The following is an 18,353-nucleotide window of genomic DNA, read 5'->3' as shown; positions in this document are numbered from 1 at the left end:
ATGAAACGGCGTCTGTTTTTCCTGTGCCACGGCGGCCGCTAAAGTATGTTACTGAAGATCCAGAAGTGGTTCAGACTTTGATTTATCATGTTTCTCATGGAGCAGGGGTGTTTCGTCACATGTAACCTTTCTGAAACCATCTTTGTTTCACTCTCAGGTTCTGTTTCAGACCAATGAAGTGCAGGGCTATTCCCCATGATCTAGGTCTCCCTATATCATGTCTGATACAACTCCAGTAGGGTGAAGGCTAATGTGTGCTTCCTGCAAGATAGGTGAAGCCAGCCAGCATTTCTTTTATTAAAAAAAAAAAAAAAAAAAAATTTTTTTACAAAAGCACAAGCAAAAATAAATATATGATAGTGATTTATGTATCATCCTTCCTATCTACAAAGCAGGGTTAGTTATGCTCTATGTTTTTGTATCATTGGGATTCAAATTGATCGTGTGGATCTTTAGATATTTGTGTAACTCAGGAGTCCAAGAAGTGCTGATTTTTCTTATTCTCTTAAATATATGTAACTAGTATTGCCAGTTCTCATTGTCACTTTCAGAAGAACCCAACTTATAGTAGATCACTGAATATAAAGGAGAAACATTAGTGGAGAAGCCAGACCTGAAAGCAGGCAGAATAAATTAGAGGGTTTAGCTGTGGTAACATGAAGCATTGTTTATCCATATACAAAAAAAAAATTAGGTGGGGTCAAGTTTGTGTGTTAATACCGCAGCAGTTACATTTTTCTGCTACTAACAGTAATATCATGGTTTCAGCTCCCGGTGTTGGGCCTGTAAAGGTCTTGAATTCTCAGATCAGTACTTGGGTTGTTCACTTTGGATATAGAACGTGTGGAATGAAAACAGCACTAGCACTGGACAGTGAAATACAGGACGATACGGTAACAAATCCATGATCTCCTCACGTTTTGTCCTTTCAGATGCAAAGTGAGCTGAATCCATTTTGGTTACCCTTCTTACCAGGTTTAAGCAAACCAGACAGGGACATATGGGTGGAACTGGAAATAGTGATGTAATCCTCATTCAAATCAGACAACCACCATTTTTAACTGGACATTAGAGTTCTCATTTCAGATATCTTTGTTTGTTTGTTCTGGATCTTTAGGAGGTAATATCACAATTTTCTTCATAATATATTGTTTCACATTTGATTTGATTTAGCCACCGTAATCTTGTCTTGCTGCTGAGATATCTTCAGGTTAAACTGAATATCATGCTGTAGCTATCTTCAAGTTAAGTTGAATTTCAATTCGTTTACTATTCACTGTAAGCTCATTATACATAGGGTATGCTGGAATGATTTTGTAGAACATACATGGTGCACAATAAAAGACTATTTAAGATACAACCACAGAAAACACCTAACGATTCATTTGTCAGATGATATTGAAATATATCAAAAATAGAAAGTTTGGTACTCACCATTTTCACTCATGAAAGTATTGGCACACTTTGGGTTACTGTAGGCCAGTAACCATGTCACATGCTCAGTATAACGGTGGCACACACATGCAAATAAAAAATAAGTGTTTCAAATTTCGAATTAAAAAAAAAAAAAGGTACAGATAATGATTGGTATTTTACTAAGCATGCCCATTACTAGTCACCAATCTTAATTTCCAGATAACTTTGTCTATCTTAATAGACATCATTATGCAATGGTAAACAGATACCGCTTCTCAATCAGGATACAAATAGTTGGATTTGTATTAGTTACACGCTGCTCTTTCTGTTAAAATGCTGCTCTAAATGTAAATGAACATAAATCAATTCCTAATGGCAAGTTCTGCTCCAAACTCTCTCATAGTATTCTGCACATTTCATCGTGAATGTTAAATGACTGCAGATTTTATTGCTGTCTAATTGTTTTGTTACATTTGGGTTTAAAGTACCAGCATGATATTCTGTGTATGATCAAAAACTCTCTAGTCTTTACTTATATTTTGAGATAAAAAAAAATATTTTTTGAACAAATATCACATTCTGGGTGTGGCACATCAGAATTCAAAGGTCCACTTTGAAACAACTGCAGTTCTCTGGCACTGTGCTATTGAGTGCTGAAATTGCAGCCATTTCCTCCGCTTTGCGGCACAGAAATCTGTTCTGATTTACGATTGGAGAGATGCACAGCTACGACTCTTCCTGTGTGGAGTTGCTTCTGTGTTTGTGCAGGATTTTGGCCAAGTGCCTTTAACGCTGTCTTATCCTCCTCCCCCATCTTCTGTGTCATACCCAGTGGGACACTGCAGTTAAACTGTAAACCGTCTGTCCCGCCTGGCCATGTTCCTGATAAGCCTCCTCTTCAGGAATTACTTCCGGGTAATACAGTCACATCTTTCCTTTCCTTTCCTTTCCTTTCCGAGGCAATGAGGTGTTTTTTTTCTCTCTTTCCATTTTGGCTGTCTCCTTTACTCATTTTTTCCCCCCAAGATCTGTTTGTTCTATGAAAACTAAATAGTCTGCTGCTCTATGTGTAAAGCTTTCATGATTTTCCTTTCTGAAATTTGTGACTTGAAAGTTGACAGTTTTGGGGGGTCCTTGTTGGTAGGTGACGGTTCCGACTGTCAGTCATCTCTCTTCCCCCTTTTTTTTTTTTTTTTTTATCATCATCCTGCCCACCCTCAATGCCAAGTCTGAGCTTGATGTTAAAGGAACGTCAGAGCTGCTCTCTGTCCAAATATTTAGGAGGTTGAGCTCTTGGTTGTAAGCTATATGGAACATCTGGTCTACATACTCACGAAATGATACTCCTAAAAATGCTAAGTATTCAAAACTGACATTTGCTATGACATTTTTGCAAACCTGCTGAAACCAGTACACGTTTGCAACCGAGTAAAAGGTTTGTGTTCGAAACCGAATATTATCTCTTAGGAGTACAGATGTTGCGTTGTCTTTTTTTCTTTGCTCTGTTCGTCACATAAGTGTGCACTTGTGCGTGTGTGTGAACTGCTCCTTTAGACCGACCAGTTCAACCTGTTCTCCTTCATGTTCAGGTGTTTCTCAGTTTGTCAATCTTCTTCATTGTTTCCCAAACTAGTTTGCTAGACAGAGATTAAAACCCGTTTTAACGTGAATTGAAATCTAAAAGCAAATGTGATTACCGTGACATCCATGCTATTTTTTTTTCCTTCCATATTTTTTTCTCCAAACGATTTAAGGGCTGGTTAATGAATGCAATTGATTTGTAATTGAGATCTCATTATGTCACACTATGCTTTTAAAATATCATGAGTATTATCAGCACTTTTACAACAATGACAAATATTGATACATTGAGCAGTAGTTGATAATAGTACAAATTGAAGTTTTTGCACCGATTGTGATGATTTTCCCCTGTCGTGTTCCTCCTTAAATAAAACTTTGTGTTTGTAGACCAAAAAAAACCACCAACAATGTTCTTGCACTGTAGTGGCTCGCCTGGGGAGCCCTCAGAATGAATTCATTAGGCCTAATTCAGGTCTGATTAAATAGTTTGGGTTGGATTTGGTCCGTTTTCCAGACTCGCATATTACACACAATCACAGATGGAGAACCAACCATAGCAAGTGATGGCCCTTGCGGGCACTATCACAAGTTATTGAATGCTACTTGGATGTGTTATGAAAACATCAAGTTGTAATATCTTATCCAGCTGTATTAAGTACTTGCAGTTATTTTCCACTCCCATTTTGTTTTTATTCATGTGTGCGTTAACTTTGTCCCTGTCCTCCTTTCTCCTCTCTCAGGTCCCATAATGGATAGCCCCCAGCTGTCTCCCTTTGGGTCTAAATGTCCCCTGAGTGTGTCCACGTCCTTCCAGATGTCTACGCTCAGCCTGCCCAGTCAGGCACCCTCGAGTCCTGTTCTCAACGAGGGTGGCAGTGCCAGGCTAGAGGAGGAGGAGGAGCTCAGGAGGAAGGTATACTGTTTTAGGTTGTCTAGGGAAAGTTAGTCACACCATACAGTACTACATTTAAATATTCATCACATAGAACACTGGTTTTGACCAAACAAAGGCAGGTATATAAACAACTAAAGGGTAAAGGCAGGTATGTAACAAAAAAAAAAGAGTCTGAAACTTTTGTGTGCACTGTATGTATAATGTTACAGGCATAATGATGCCTACCTCGATAATAATAATATATTTGCAAATAAGTGTGCTTCATTGTGTCTCTCTACAGAGATATCCGACTGATAAAGCCTACTTTATTGCCAAAGAGATTCTGATGACTGAGAGGACGTACCTGAAGGACCTGGAGGTTATTACAGTGGTGAGCTAACAAATCTGTTCCCGAAGAAAAGTTTTAAGTGTGTGGAGGTAGACTTTTTTGGAAGGTCACTGTAAGAGTGATTTATCTGTGTGAATGTGTTCTGCACATGCAGAAACAATATTGGGTCTAGTGTCTGTATCTGCTTTATGTGTGACTCATTGAAACAGACAAGAAGATGATGATGATGATGATGATGATGATGATGATGTCTGTGTCTAATATGGGTGTGTTTCATGTCATGCTCGTGTGCGCGTGTTCATCTCCTCAGTGGTTCCGCAGTGCAGTGATTAAAGAGAATGCCATGCCTGAAGGCCTGATGACCCTCCTTTTCTCCAACATTGACCCCATCTATGAGTTCCACCGAGGCTTTCTCAAAGAAATCGACCAGAGGCTGGCTCTTTGGTACCCGTCTACTGTTTCTTACTGCAAATAATCAATCATGGCCAAAGGGCACTTTTCATTTTGTGAACTTATTCCAGGACGTCAACACATGGCAAGAGTACAACAGCACAGTAAACATTGTGTACATTTGTTGCACAATTACGTCAGTATTAAAGTAACTTGATGCAGTTTCATATTTTTGCCCATTTGCCATCCATACACTTATCCTAGCTTTTGTCTTGACACTTGTGCAAAAAAAAAAAAAAAAAACCACAAAAACATTACATTTTGGTGATCTTGTGTCATATCTGATATTAAAAGTACAGGCTTCATCTCTGGGTTTCTGGACTGTACCTATTCTAAAACTTGATCTAAAGAACAATTAAAATCAACCCTATTTCATATGATGGAAACCTGGCAAAAGGTTATTCTAATAGATCCGGTATTTTTTTGTGTGTGTGTTTGGTGTTTATTTTATTTTATTTATTTTTATTTTTTTAAGGTTTTCATTTCCGTCTTCAATTTTTTAAAAATGCGTTTCCCAAGATATCAGTTACTGAGATTAATGAAACCCTTGTACTGTCCAGCAACAAATTCTGTCCAGCCTTCTGTCTTTTTTTATTGCACAAGCGTGACGATGGAAAAGCATTCGGGATCTTTAAAACTGTGAATAAACATTACACAGAAATTAAAGCCAAAGGATTTGGCAAGAGATGTACTTGTGATTGGTCCACAGTGGTATTTTGATGCGGCTCAGTGTGTCCCATGTTATAAGGACACTGCAGCTAAAGATGCCCCACAGATATGGCACTTCACCCTTGATTGAATGAGAGTATTTATCTCTTGCTAATATTCTTTCCTCTTGTCACCAGGGAGGGGCGCTCCAACGCTCATGTGAAGGGAGATTACCAGAGGATCGGTGATGTTATGTTGAGGAACATGTGTGCGCTGAAGGTGAGCTCTTAGTAAAATAATGAATGGAACATTCTAGACAGATTTGAAATGCACAGTTTAATCAAATGTATTAGTTTTGTATATTTCAATTTTCAATGCAAACATATCCTTTTTTATTATTTTATTTTTTATTTCCTCCTCAGGAGTTCACCAGCTACCTACAGAAGCACGACGAGGTACTGACTGAGCTGGAGAAGGCAACGAAGCGTGTAAAGAAGCTGGAGACGGTGTATAAAGAGTTTGAACTGCAGAAGGTGTGTTACCTGCCCCTCAACACCTTCCTGCTCAAGCCCATCCAGAGGCTTATGCACTACAAGCTGATACTAGAACGCCTGTGCAAACACTACTCCCCCGAGCACAGGGATCACCATGACTGCAAAGGTGAGCACATTCACACACTCCATCTGTACCTTCTAATAGGTCAGACCTTAATCATGGTTTCATCACCCAGCAATCTTTAGATGAACTTGGATGTGTTTTTGTTTAAGGGGCTGTATTTACTGTGTATATATACAGAGTGTGTGTGTGTGTGTGTGTGTGTGTGTGTGTGTGTGTGTGTGTGTGTGCAGAGGCCCTAAAAGAGGTGGCAGAAATAACAGCTCAGCTACAGACTAGCCTCATCCGACTGGAGAACTTCCAGAAACTGACAGAACTACAGCGAGACCTGATTGGCATTGAGAACCTCACCGCTCCAGGCAGGGTGCGGGTCCTGTTTTATTTAATGTATTTTTCAGATTTTACAACATGCCTCTTTAAAATTACATAATAACAAATGTTACTCTTTGAAAGCTTTATTTTATTTTTAAAATAATATTAATGTATTTGAAGGCAAACAAAATCTAATGTTGTGCATTGCATGCCTGCATTGAACTGAAATTAGTGAGATTAGTGCAGTCGTTTCTGTGGTTTGTAATCCCTCTTTGATCACCAGGAGTTCATCAGGGAAGGCTGCCTTTATAAGCTTACAAAGAAAGGCCTGCAGCAAAGGATGTTTTTCCTGGTGAGTTTACACATCACTTGCTTTCTTACAGCAGGGTTGGACAAATCACTATCCTTGGCGTCCATGACAATCAGGTCACACTGTTTGTTCCTAGTTGCCTGGTAGACAAGCAGTAACAACCGGAACAAAGGTTAAAAAAAACTACTCCTTATTGACTTTGGCTAAACAAAAGTTTTTATTTGGTCTGTAGGTTATTTTTAAACTAAATGCGCTTCACAATGTTGTGATGCAGCTTGATGCTATATCTATACAGAGAGCTGCTTGTTCCAAATCCCACTTCCTGCTAACTACAGACAACCTCAGCAGAGGTCTGTTGTAGTTGGCGGTAGAAGTGTTTTTAATGGGCAGAATGATTAGAGAGCACATATGGCATATATTATTTTAAGAATCTGGAACACAGTATATGGAAATATTGAGATAAAATATAAAGGCTAACCATATCCTATCATATTTATATGCGATGCAAGTACAGAATACCGCAGTTTATAGCCCGAAGTTTGGTTAACAACTTACAAACTTTTTGTTGAGGGCGTAGATATGATTTGCTATGTTGCTTTTGTCAGAAGAGAATAATATTCAGATAGTCATTCGTTTCCCATAGTCTTTATCAATGGACTTAATTTGCTGACTAGCTCACCATATGTTATTACTTTAGATTTGCTAACACTAGCTAATGAATTTATTGTTTGTCTAACTTTATACAGGCTTTTCAGCTTTCATCTTTACCTTTAGCTGACCAAAATCTCCCTTCTCAGTTTTCAGACATGCTCCTTTACACAAGCAAAGGCGTCACAGCCACCAACCAGTTTAAAGTTCATGGCCAGCTTCCCCTCCACGGCATGCTTGTGAGTATACGGCTCTATTGTATTTACAGAACAACAAACTTTGCCTGTTTACAATTTTTCCCAGTCTTCATCTGTCTTAAACACAGCCGATAGTGACCTTGCTGTGGTTTTTGAGAGATTTGTGGCTGTTTATTTTCCTTGGTTTACAGTGAATTGTGAGTGTTCAGCTTAATTTAGGATGCAATCTAGAACTAATCTCATCAGTAGGTGCATCGTGTTCTGGTGTTTAAAAACAACTCTCTAGAACAACTTTGGAAAAACACACCACACCATTCAAGCCCTGAGAGGATTCGCTCAAATAACCATGGGGCACCCTGTGAAATTTTGTATTTTGAAGCAAATATTTTTTTTGCCATTTCCAGTATAATACGTTTCAGTATAATAAATAAACTTAGTCTAGTAGTATTAAGTCTAGAGGACAGGACTGATTATAATATTGAACACATTCAACTGGGTTACATGTAACTATGTAGCAGTGTAGATACGGTTAAGTATATGTGTCACATCTAAAGACTGATGTTAATCTTGGTTTGAGGAGTATTCTGTGGTTATTGGGATTTGGGGGACATTCTGGTTGTAAGAGTTTGGGGTATGGAGCTTGGATGGTGCTGTGTACAGGGTTGAGTATATTGGGTACGGGAGTGTGCAGATGTTATGGGGATTTAATTTAGCATTGTGATAAATAAGGTTGTGGTTTTGGGGTATGTTGGGTAGGATTTTAGAGATGCTTTAGGCTGTTTTTGGGTTTCCTTTGGGGTGTGTTGGTAATATGGTGGAATGGTGTTGAGGTGTGAGGATTTCGAGATTTTGTGCCATGTTGGGAAGGACTGTGGAGAGGTTTTTGTGGTATTATAGAATAATAACATGGATTATTAACTAGAGGTTCTATGGTCTGTTTGAGTGGACTTTGGAGATGTTTCTTGGGGTGTGTGTTGGGTGTGGTAGCAGCGTGACACCTCTCTCACTTCACATGCATGTCTCTGCTTCACCCCTGCAGCTCATTGTGCTGGATGCTCCGGTGAGTACAAGCCAAGCCAAACTCCTACAAAGCTTTAGTCCGAGTCCATACTCTCCCAGTTTTTCCCATCTCTCCTTGTGTCAGGTTGTGTTTGCTATTTTTATGAACTACATCCATATGAACAGCCCCCTCTTGGAGCACTCACATCAGAGGTGAAAATGTTTTGGGAATTTTCAGGGAAGTTGTGGTGCGGTTGATGCATTTATCTTACAGTAACCTTGAAAGTTGGGTTTGTGATCAAAGAGTAATTTTAATTGTACAGTAAATATTTAGCAGCACATCTGAGAAATACAGTATGATTGCTTATGGATTTGTTGTTTTCACTGTCATGTTGTTGTTTACATCTACCCTAAACTCAGCATGCTATTGCTGAATTTAGGGTAAGCTCAGCAGGACTAAGTCTTGAATGGTCTCCCTCACAGCAAACATGAGCAACGGTAACTTGAACTTTTGCCGATATGCCTCCTGCACCAATTCGTATGCTCTCAAAAGTGCCATTTTCACAGTGTCACAATCCAATTACTCCTCAATTGTAAAAGCTGCACACACTTCCTCTGCTTTGCCAACGAGGTTACATGCAGCAGCAGAGCTACTTAACGGACTCGATTCACCGGACGCGACTTCCGTGCCAATATCGGTTTCTTCGCTCCCCGCTTTAATATTTGTCCTGGAAAGGTACCTGCCTCTACTAATTTGCAATACAACTCATCTTTTACCACTTGTTTCTGTGCCGCTCTGGAAGACGCTATATTATAAAAGTCCGCTAATAAAAGCTTTTTCTACAATAGCTAAATTCCTCCAACATAGGAGTCAGCGTAAACCTTATCAAATCAAAATACATATTTTCAAAAATACGGGATCTCCTCACCCACCAAAGTTTAAAGCAGCCAAACAAAATTGGCCTACAACTCTAATAATGAGACAGCTGAGTTCGCAAAGACGGTAAAAATGTGGCTGTACGGGTCCGAATTATATTAATAAATGGACGAACCCCCAGTTGTTACATGCCTCCCCTGTCTAGGGTCAGGGAGGCTGTAACAAGGAAACTTATGAGCAAGAAGGGAAAAAAACAACTTAACAGGCAGCCAAGAGTGCTCCTGTCCCAGCACTCCACAACAATCACACGGATTTTTGCAACGCTTAAGAGTAACATGGTAAGTTGGTAAGTTCAAATACAAACAGGGAAACCTCAAAAAGACTTCTGGAGGGGACCAGGCTAAAATAACAAATGTAAAAGTTCTGACTTTGAAGGGGGAGTACTTTCAAAAGTGAAATTCAAAATGAACAATAAAATTCTTACTTTATTCCCTCTCTAACCAAACACAGGAGAAAACATGGGCATTAATAAAGATGGCATCCACCTCCCTACTGCTCCCAAAATAACAATTAAATTATCAACAGTTTCCTATATCTCTTCCTAAGAGTGTCCGTGAACTTAATTAACAAGACAGAGTAGCAACAATTTACAAAGTCTACTTTAGGGAACAATATATTGTACACTAACGACAAGAAGGAGGAGGAGGGGAGGGAAACACAACAACACACACAACAATAACACACTTGCTAACATCTGGGGCAGGAAAAAAACAGTCTCAGCAGCCTGGCCTTCCCAAACTGAGTTTCCTCTTCAGCTTTATCCACCAGTTCTCCCTTTAGCAGCCAATCAGAGCAAGCCAGCAGTTGTTTGTAATGAATGAATGAAACGGAGAGAGAGAAACACAAGAAGACTACACATAAATAGTAAAAGAAAACAAAAATAATTACACCCTGGGACGTAACACTATTAAAACTTTGTTACATGCAACAGTTAGCATTCAGTGTCAGTCTTGGTATAGCAGTGAGGAATGTCTGAATCCTAGACTAAACAGTCGACAAGAACAAGTCACTCTGCTTTAAAATATTAGCTGGATGCCCAAACATCCAATTCAATCTCAGTCCTTTTTAATTCAGTAACATGACCTTTTTAGATCTGTCGTGCTGCTGAGAATGAGTCAGGAGTCTAACACCCATGCATAGAACATACTGATTGTTAGAGTAATAAAATCAGTTTATTACTAAGGAACTTATTCTTCTATTTAACAAATTATTAAAATGGATTATTCACATTGTGTCACTGTGATATTCATTTAAACAAGCCTCAACTGGTTAAGCACATTTTGATTGAGGTCCCTGTTGGGTTGTTCGTAGATTAGGCTGTCTGCTGGCATAGATATTGTTGTCATAACTTACCATAAGTACGTGAATGGTCAGTGTGTCTGGTTTGGCCTTCACATGGCACCATCTGACTTCCTCTGTTAGTGCTTCACAGCTTCAGTAGAGTCCAGAACTATCCCAGCAGCCTCTGACCGCACATGTAATTCTTGGAAAGATTCATGCTCCTTTAGACCTACCTGGCTGTGTGTATACGTGTGTGTGTGGTTGCGTTTAATGAGTGCTTGTGTTCCAGGTGGAAGAGAGTGAGAACGAGTGGTCGGTCCCTCACTGTTTCACCATCTACTCAGCCCAGAGGACCATCGTGGTGGCTGCCAGGTGACTCACCTAATATACTACATAATAAAATGCATTTCATCGTACAGCTCACGCTTACACACTCCGTCACACCTTTTCAGCTCTAAAGTAGAGATGACTAAGTGGATCGAGGACCTGAACATGGCGATCGACATTGCGAAGAAGTCACAGGAGAAATCGGAAATATTTCTCGACCCAAGCCTGTGTGATCGCTCCAACAGTGAGGATTATTTCAGTTTTTAAATCCCTTTGCTTCACCACTTTGCTTGAGTTAGATATAAAACCCGATCCTCCCTGATTTTCTCCCCTACATCCGATCCTCTCCATGATCTTTTTCTCTACACTCCTCCACCTCCTTTTCCCTCTCTTCCTTAATCTTCTTTCCACTCCTTTCCCTATTTTCTTTCTTTTCTCTCCTCTAATTTCCAATGCACTTGTTTGTTCTACTTTCAACATTCTTCTCTTCCTATGTTTTCTTCTCATTTTCCTTCCTCCTCTACTCTTTTTTTTTTTTTTTTTTTTTTTTTTTTCTTCCCCCTTCTTCTTTCTCTTCTTTCCTCAATGTCTTCCTTCACCTCCTCCCTTTTCTCCTTTCTCATCTCCATTCCTTTCTACTCCTTTCCTCTCCAACGGTCCTCCTGTCCTCTCCCTGCGCACTACGTTAGGGTCGTCCGATGAGGTGTCGTTGGAGCAGGAGTCTGAGGACGATGTGAACTCGTCCCGCTGCTCTCTGGACAAACAGAGCCACCATCGCGCCAACACCACCATGCATGTGTGCTGGCACCGCAACACCAGTGTCTCCATGTCTGACCACAGCCTAGCAGTGGAGGTAGCGCTCAGAAACATACGTTCTCTCTAACACACCCATGCACACATGCACACGCACACACACACACACACACACACACACACACACACACACACAGACACACGATCATATACGTCCTGCATATTTTTTTTTTTTTTTTTTTTTTTTTCTTCTTCCTGCACGAACACACGCATACACAGCTCAGGCAGGCCCGATCTCCTCATAGCTGACATGTGAGTGATAAGTAAATGCTTGGCCCTGCATGTTGAGTCCCCCTTCACTCTTAACCCTTCTTCTTACCCTCCCTCATCTTCCTGTTTTCTTGTTGCTCCCTTACTGTAGTTGCGAGCTCCTGTTCTTCTTACCACACCAGACTGTAAGACGCCCTACCTAAAATATGCGTAGTCAAACTGTTGTATATGCCCTTTCAAAAATGTAGGAGGTGTTCTTTATTTGCCAGATAATTATTGAAGTGTGTAGGGTTTTTTGTTTTGTTTATGGGTTTTTTTTTTGTTGGTTTAAATCTCCTTTGAACTTGTTGATATTGGTTATAACAAGATGCGTATAGAATTTTTAATCAATTGTTTTTTAACCTGTAACTCAGCAAAAAAAACACGGTTTGTTTCTGTTAGGTAATCTTGCCAGGTGTTGTATGTGTTGTTTTTTGGTTTTTTTCTTCACACAGGATAAGTTATGTAAACATACGCATGGCCTTCACACCAAAGTGACATGTGTACTCGTATCTTTACCTAGGTTTCCTACGCATAAAAAAACCCCAAACATTTTCTCTGTATTTGGTACATCCATGATTTTTATGCCTAATAAGAGCGAAATTTTAATATAAACTTAAATGTTTTGTGTTTGAATGTGTATTATAACAATAGGCAAACAGCAGTATTAGGCTCATTCCAAAAAATCTTACTTTTTACTGTATAAGACTTATTTATTTGCTAGGAAGCAAACAAGCGTCTTATAGTCTTATTGGTAACTTTAGTTTTGTTCTTGTTAACCACTTGTTCATCACATATTTGCCTCTGAGTGGAATTACTGACCTTAACTTCTCTTTTGAAAAGAAAAGAAATGAATGAATGACGTCTTCTGATGCTGCTCTTCAATTAACATTTTCATCTCTGCAGTGTTTGACTGAAGCGTCAGTATTTTCTAGACCTCAGTTCTTTCCTGTGGATTGAAAGCTACTAACTGACTAACACACTGTTTCTGTTGTTCTGCATCATGCCTGCTTTGTTTCTTCTGTCTCACTCTGCTCTCTATGTATTCCATGTACCTCTCGCTCTCTTCACTTCCATGCTGCTGCATGTCGTATTGCCTGCGTGTGTGTTCAGTGTTTTGCTCTCCGGCTGCGTCTCCGGAGCTGCCCCCTCGTTATCTGCTCGGTCAGGGACAGAGACCAAACACCATCACACACGTGTGCTGGTACCGCACGCAGAATCTCTCTCTTACTGATTACCTGCGCATGAACCAGGTACACACAGCAAATAGATCTTCTCCAGCCACCATGATGTTTTTTTTTGTTGTTGTTTTTTTGTTGTTTTTTTTAAACCCTCATTTTGCCTGGCACTTTTATCCAAAGTCACTTGCAATTTAGAAAGTATACAACTAAGTCTCTTAAGGGTTCATATTATGTTTAGATTCAAAATTTCTTATTAATATTTACTAAGAATACATTACTGGTGCTATAGCAACAACTCGCACAGACATGTTTGACAGATGCTACACACGTGGACTAAAAAAAAACAAAAAACATGTAATCCTGGTGAAATGTTCGGAGGAGACATTTACTTAGCATTTTTAGGAGAGGTCTTCAGTGTCAGCATGTGGCAACGGTCAAAGTAAAACCCTTCATTTCAAGTTTCCCGACACAGGAAGGTCTTTAGAATGGAGGACTTTACGGTTTCTCAGTAACATCTGCATTATTAACTTCAAGAGGTTCATGAGGAAACAACTGTTTATAGTTATTGTGTTAACAGCGACTAACTTTGTTTCCATGGTATTAAATGTAACTATAAATGGATAAAACGTATGATTATCAGTTGTTAAATTGTAATCGTTGGTAAATTGCTGCAGCATGATAGGAATAAAAGACTTCAAGACATGCTGCTGTTGGAAAATATTGGCCATCGCAACACCTTGTCACTGATTATTTTCTTGCAACAGTGCATACCATGTGTGTTTTACTTTAATCTTAATCACTGGCATAAAAAAATGAATGTTAGTTAGTTGTTTACAGTTATAGTGTTCAATCAATAAGAGAAACTGCTATGACAAACTGAAAAGGACCATTACAATCAAACCAGATTTCCAGACTAGTCACATCTGCTTCCCTTTCTGGTCTACATAGCAGCATGTCTGATCAGCCATATGAAATTCCTCTGTGGGATGATGTCATGTTTTCCTGTGATCTGTGAGGAATCCATCCACATTTTAACCTCTTGACTCAGGCACAGAAATGGAGTAGATTTGGCACTGACCGCAGTTTTTGCGGGAGAAAACTTGAGGATGACTTGTGCCAATCCAAGCAAGACATTCTCTAACGAACCGGCCGTGTTCCCACAAATTAAGTTTTGGACATTTTCTTAGAGATGTTTTTGAAGCTGAATGTTTTTGCCAGTGCTCTGAATTTTTGTAAATGTCAAGCCATGGTTTAAACCAGCAGGGTGGTCCTGTTTGTGCAGTGACGTCTCCAAGATGTTGACTTCTCCTCCTTCTCTACAGAACCAGCTGTCTGGCTACCTGCTGAGGAAGTTTAAGAACAGTAATGGCTGGCAGAAATTGTGGGTGGTCTTCACCAACTTCTGTTTGTTCTTCTATAAGACACACCAGGTACTGAGTAACACTCCAGCAACATTTTCTACAAAGCTCTGAAATTGTGGATTCATTAAAGGCTCATTGAATGCGTTTACATGGACAGCAATAATCTAATTATTGACCTTATTCTGAATAAGACGATATTGTGATTAAGGTGTTTACATGAGTAAAGGGCCATGCCATCCGACGTTCCCTCCAGAATTTCACGTATCAACATACAATTTGTCTTCGTTATGGTACCATATACAGTTTTGGGTGTTTTAATTTTTAATTTTACGAAAGCTTCAAGTGCAGTTAATTATTTGCATATAATAATTATATAGTAAATGTATTTCTCCTACTATATAGTAGGTAAGTACGCGGTTTCGGACGCAGGCGTGCTCTCTTTTTTTTTTTTTTTGCTGTCAAACGGTTGAGTGCTGCCGTGTGTGTACGTGTCCTGTCACAAAATGTGGTGAAAACTCCCACATGATGTTAATAGTGTGATTTAAGGTTTGTATAATGTCTGTAATGCACTTCCATAATGTGACTAGAACAGGAATACTCCACATATCTTAATTCAGTTTGTGTTTACTTCGAGTATGATTTAGTCGGATTAAGGTAATAAAAAAAATCCTGTTTACATGTTAGTTTCTTAATGAGAGTATTGTCTTAATCGGGTTAATATCGGATTATTGTTGTCCATGTAAATACTGATTCAAGAATAGCCAAATATGCATTAGAACAATCACTGTTGTTCTTAGTTTATTAAACCTGCAGGTTTCATCTCCAGCCAAAATCTAGCACTCCTGTTTCAGTTGACTAAGAACTTAAGGGAATGATTAGATGTTCGGGTGGGCACAATTATAGTCGGAGCGAGAGTGTTCAAGAAGGAAGAGCTCAAGGAACAGGGTTGGTGACCACTGATGTAGATGATCTGCAAAGATATAGCTATCAGAAATTTGCTTCATTAGTGTTGCACTTGTATGCAACTCCCAATTAAAGGAAAAGTCTACTCTGAAATAATATGTCGACATTTTTGTGATGCGACAGTGATTCTGGTGCCAATTTGTTGGCTGGTGCTGCGTTTTCATTATTCCTGTGAGAGGTTAGCAGTTGTGTGCATGCTGGAGTCACAGGGGGACATTGCTGGCTCAATTACATCGACGTTTAATAAGAGAAAATTGAATGAACGTGAACGTAAATGGTAATAGTCAGATTTTGCTAGTAACGTCTCAAAATGAAATCCTTTCTTTTCGCACTCAACATTTTCAGTGTTGATGAACATTTATATACATGAGAAATACAACATAGAAGTATAGTAGAGACAGCGGAGACTGGACTTTGTGATCATCATTTTGTAGCTTGCTATCTAGCAGTGACGTTCATGGTGGTATCACCTTGGAGATTCAAGATTTGGAATCTGATATGTATAGGATAGGAGGGAATTCAATCAGTTCTAATGGTATATATTGTAGTATAGTTGTGCCTTGATGTCTGATGCTTATGCTGTATGTGTCAGGCCGACCTCAGTATAGGTGCTACTACTGTTTTCATACTGTGGAATACTGCAGTGGCATACTATTGTTTGCTTTTTTTGTTTGTTTGTTTGTTTGTTTGTTTGTTTTATAGACAGTTGTCTCGTAAGTAAATCTGTTTGGGATTATTTAACAGTTCAACATGGCTTCTAGTGTCATTGGTCTTGTAGCTTCAGTGCAAAATGAAAGAAGCAAACCTTTCTCATGTCTCAGCTTGACTACATAAATAATTGGAGAATTTTGTAAATGACGTGTTTTGGCCGATGTATTCTTTTATATAATGTATGCAAACGATATTGAATGTTTTACTTGGTGTGTTTTTTTTTAACCATTGGGAATCCTTTTGTTTTTGAAGCTCTAAACTGGCCAGTCAGTCAGTACGGTTCTTGAATGGGGCTTTAAAAAGTATAGGAATGTTAAGTAAATATTGAAGTCTGAGGTTTCTACAAATCTGAGTCCAAAACAATCCAACGTTCATTCAGGAATAATGAGCATGAGCCAGGACTACCAAATCGTCACGTCTGAATGGAACCGATTTAACGTGTTCATATTTAGACAATATTATTTTTGCTATTGGCCTCTCCAAATGACTTCTATTTAATGTGCTGTGTTGATTATAATCCTGAGTTCAGTCGCAGGAACAGCTGTAACAACATCCATTTTGAGCCTAAGCGTCTTTTCCTCTGGGGTTTGGGAGTTCATGATATTTCTATTTTTCATCCAGGATGACTTTCCTCTGGCTAGCTTGCCTCTGCTGGGTTACACGGTCAGCACACCTGGGGAATCAGACAGCATTCACAAAGAATATGTCTTCAAACTGCAGTTCAAGTCCCATGTTTATTTCTTCAGGGCCGAAAGCGAGTATACCTTCGAAAGGTAAAGCTTTCTCATTCTCTTTCATCACCACCACCAGAATTTATATAAAGGTTCATTGTATTAAGTGTCCTCATTTCATTTATGTGCAATTTAGGGATTGGGAATAGACATTGCACTGCATTGTCAGATTGAATTTAAATGAAATGAATGTAAGACAACAATTCCTTTCTAACAACCAAACAATAACCTGGCTAATAATCTGGAAGCAGTACTATTTATTTCCAATGTGTGTTTTTGTGCATGGATTGCGTGCTTATTCTTTAAAGCAGTTCAAAAAAATTATAAGCCATCTAACATTATCTGAAATTTGCAAGTGTACTTGTACAGGATTATACACATTTGGCACACTTCCAATGGGAAGTTAGAGTTGTAATTTTTAATTTGGTTTGATAGCTCCATTTTTCACAGGCCTTCAGTTGATCCATAGACGCAAATTTAAGAGTAGAATCAATATTACAACCCCGGTTCCAAAAAAGTTGGGACGCTGTGTAAAATGTAAATAAAAACAGAATGCGATGATTTGCAAATCTCATAAACCCATATGTTATTCACAATAGAACATAGAAAACATATCAAATGTTTAAACTGAGGAAATGTACCATTTATGGGAAAAACAAAGGTAATTTTAAACACATAAAAAAGTTGGGACGGTGACAACAAAAGGCTGGAAAAGTAAGTGTAAAAAGAAACAGCTGGAGGAATATTTTGCAACTAATTAGGTTAATGGGCAACAGGTCAGTAACATGATTGGGTATAAAAAGAGTATCTTAGAGCAGCAGAGTCTCTCAGATGTAAAGATGGGATGGAATCTGGATGGAATCATATGCCGTTATAAAACCTGTATATACCTTTCAGCATTGATGGTGCCTTTCCAGATGTGCAAGCTGCCCATTCCATAGGCACTAATGCACTCTCATACCATCAGAGATGCAGGATTTTGAACCGAGTGCTGATAAAAAGTCAGATGGTCCCTCTTGACTTTAGTCCTTTTTAGTTTAGACGACATGGAGTCCATGGTTTCCAAAAAGAATTTCAAATTTCGATTCGTCTGACCAGTCTTTTTTAAATGAGCTTTGGCTCAGAGAAGACGGCAGCGTTTCTGGATCATGTTCGAATATGGCTTCTTCTTGATTGAGCATGAGAGAGCTTTAACCAGCATTTGTGGATGGCACGGAGAACTGTGTTCACAGACAATGAGTTCTGGAGATGTTTCTGAGTCCATGCAGTGATTTCCATTACAGAATCAGGCCTGTTTTTAATGCAGTGTCACCTGAGGGCCTAAAGATCACAGGTATGCGATACTGATTTTCACCCTTGTCCCTTGTGCATAGAGAGTTCTCCAGATTCTCTGACTCTTT

General features: G+C 39.1%; 1 protein-coding gene across 2 annotated transcripts in view; it reads left to right on the top strand.

Moving 5' to 3' along the window:
* The window catches only part of farp2 (FERM, RhoGEF and pleckstrin domain protein 2), a 66,085-nt gene that overhangs the window by 43,915 nt on the left and 3,817 nt on the right, over window positions 1–18,353 (top strand). Inside the window, exons 14-27 of one of the 2 annotated variants that reach the window (XM_017479653.3) lie at window positions 3,738–3,910; window positions 4,173–4,262; window positions 4,531–4,664; window positions 5,516–5,597; window positions 5,741–5,978; window positions 6,167–6,297; window positions 6,529–6,597; window positions 7,353–7,442; window positions 8,440–8,460; window positions 10,907–10,989; window positions 11,070–11,188; window positions 11,634–11,797; window positions 14,510–14,617; window positions 16,844–16,995. In XM_017479653.3, coding sequence (XP_017335142.1) covers window positions 3,738–3,910; window positions 4,173–4,262; window positions 4,531–4,664; window positions 5,516–5,597; window positions 5,741–5,978; window positions 6,167–6,297; window positions 6,529–6,597; window positions 7,353–7,442; window positions 8,440–8,460; window positions 10,907–10,989; window positions 11,070–11,188; window positions 11,634–11,797; window positions 14,510–14,617; window positions 16,844–16,995 — 1,654 coding nt within the window. The remainder of the gene's footprint in view (window positions 1–3,737; window positions 3,911–4,172; window positions 4,263–4,530; window positions 4,665–5,515; window positions 5,598–5,740; window positions 5,979–6,166; window positions 6,298–6,528; window positions 6,598–7,352; window positions 7,443–8,439; window positions 8,461–10,906; window positions 10,990–11,069; window positions 11,189–11,633; window positions 11,798–14,509; window positions 14,618–16,843; window positions 16,996–18,353) is intronic. The other variant, XM_017479654.3, reaches the window with a different exon arrangement.

The sequence above is a fragment of the Ictalurus punctatus genome, chromosome 11 (genome assembly GCF_001660625.3).
Source record: "Ictalurus punctatus breed USDA103 chromosome 11, Coco_2.0, whole genome shotgun sequence".
NCBI classification, from domain to species: domain Eukaryota; kingdom Metazoa; phylum Chordata; class Actinopteri; order Siluriformes; family Ictaluridae; genus Ictalurus; species Ictalurus punctatus.
The sequence above is the reverse complement of the archived record's forward strand: the minus strand, read 5'-3'. Positions and strand labels throughout refer to the sequence as shown.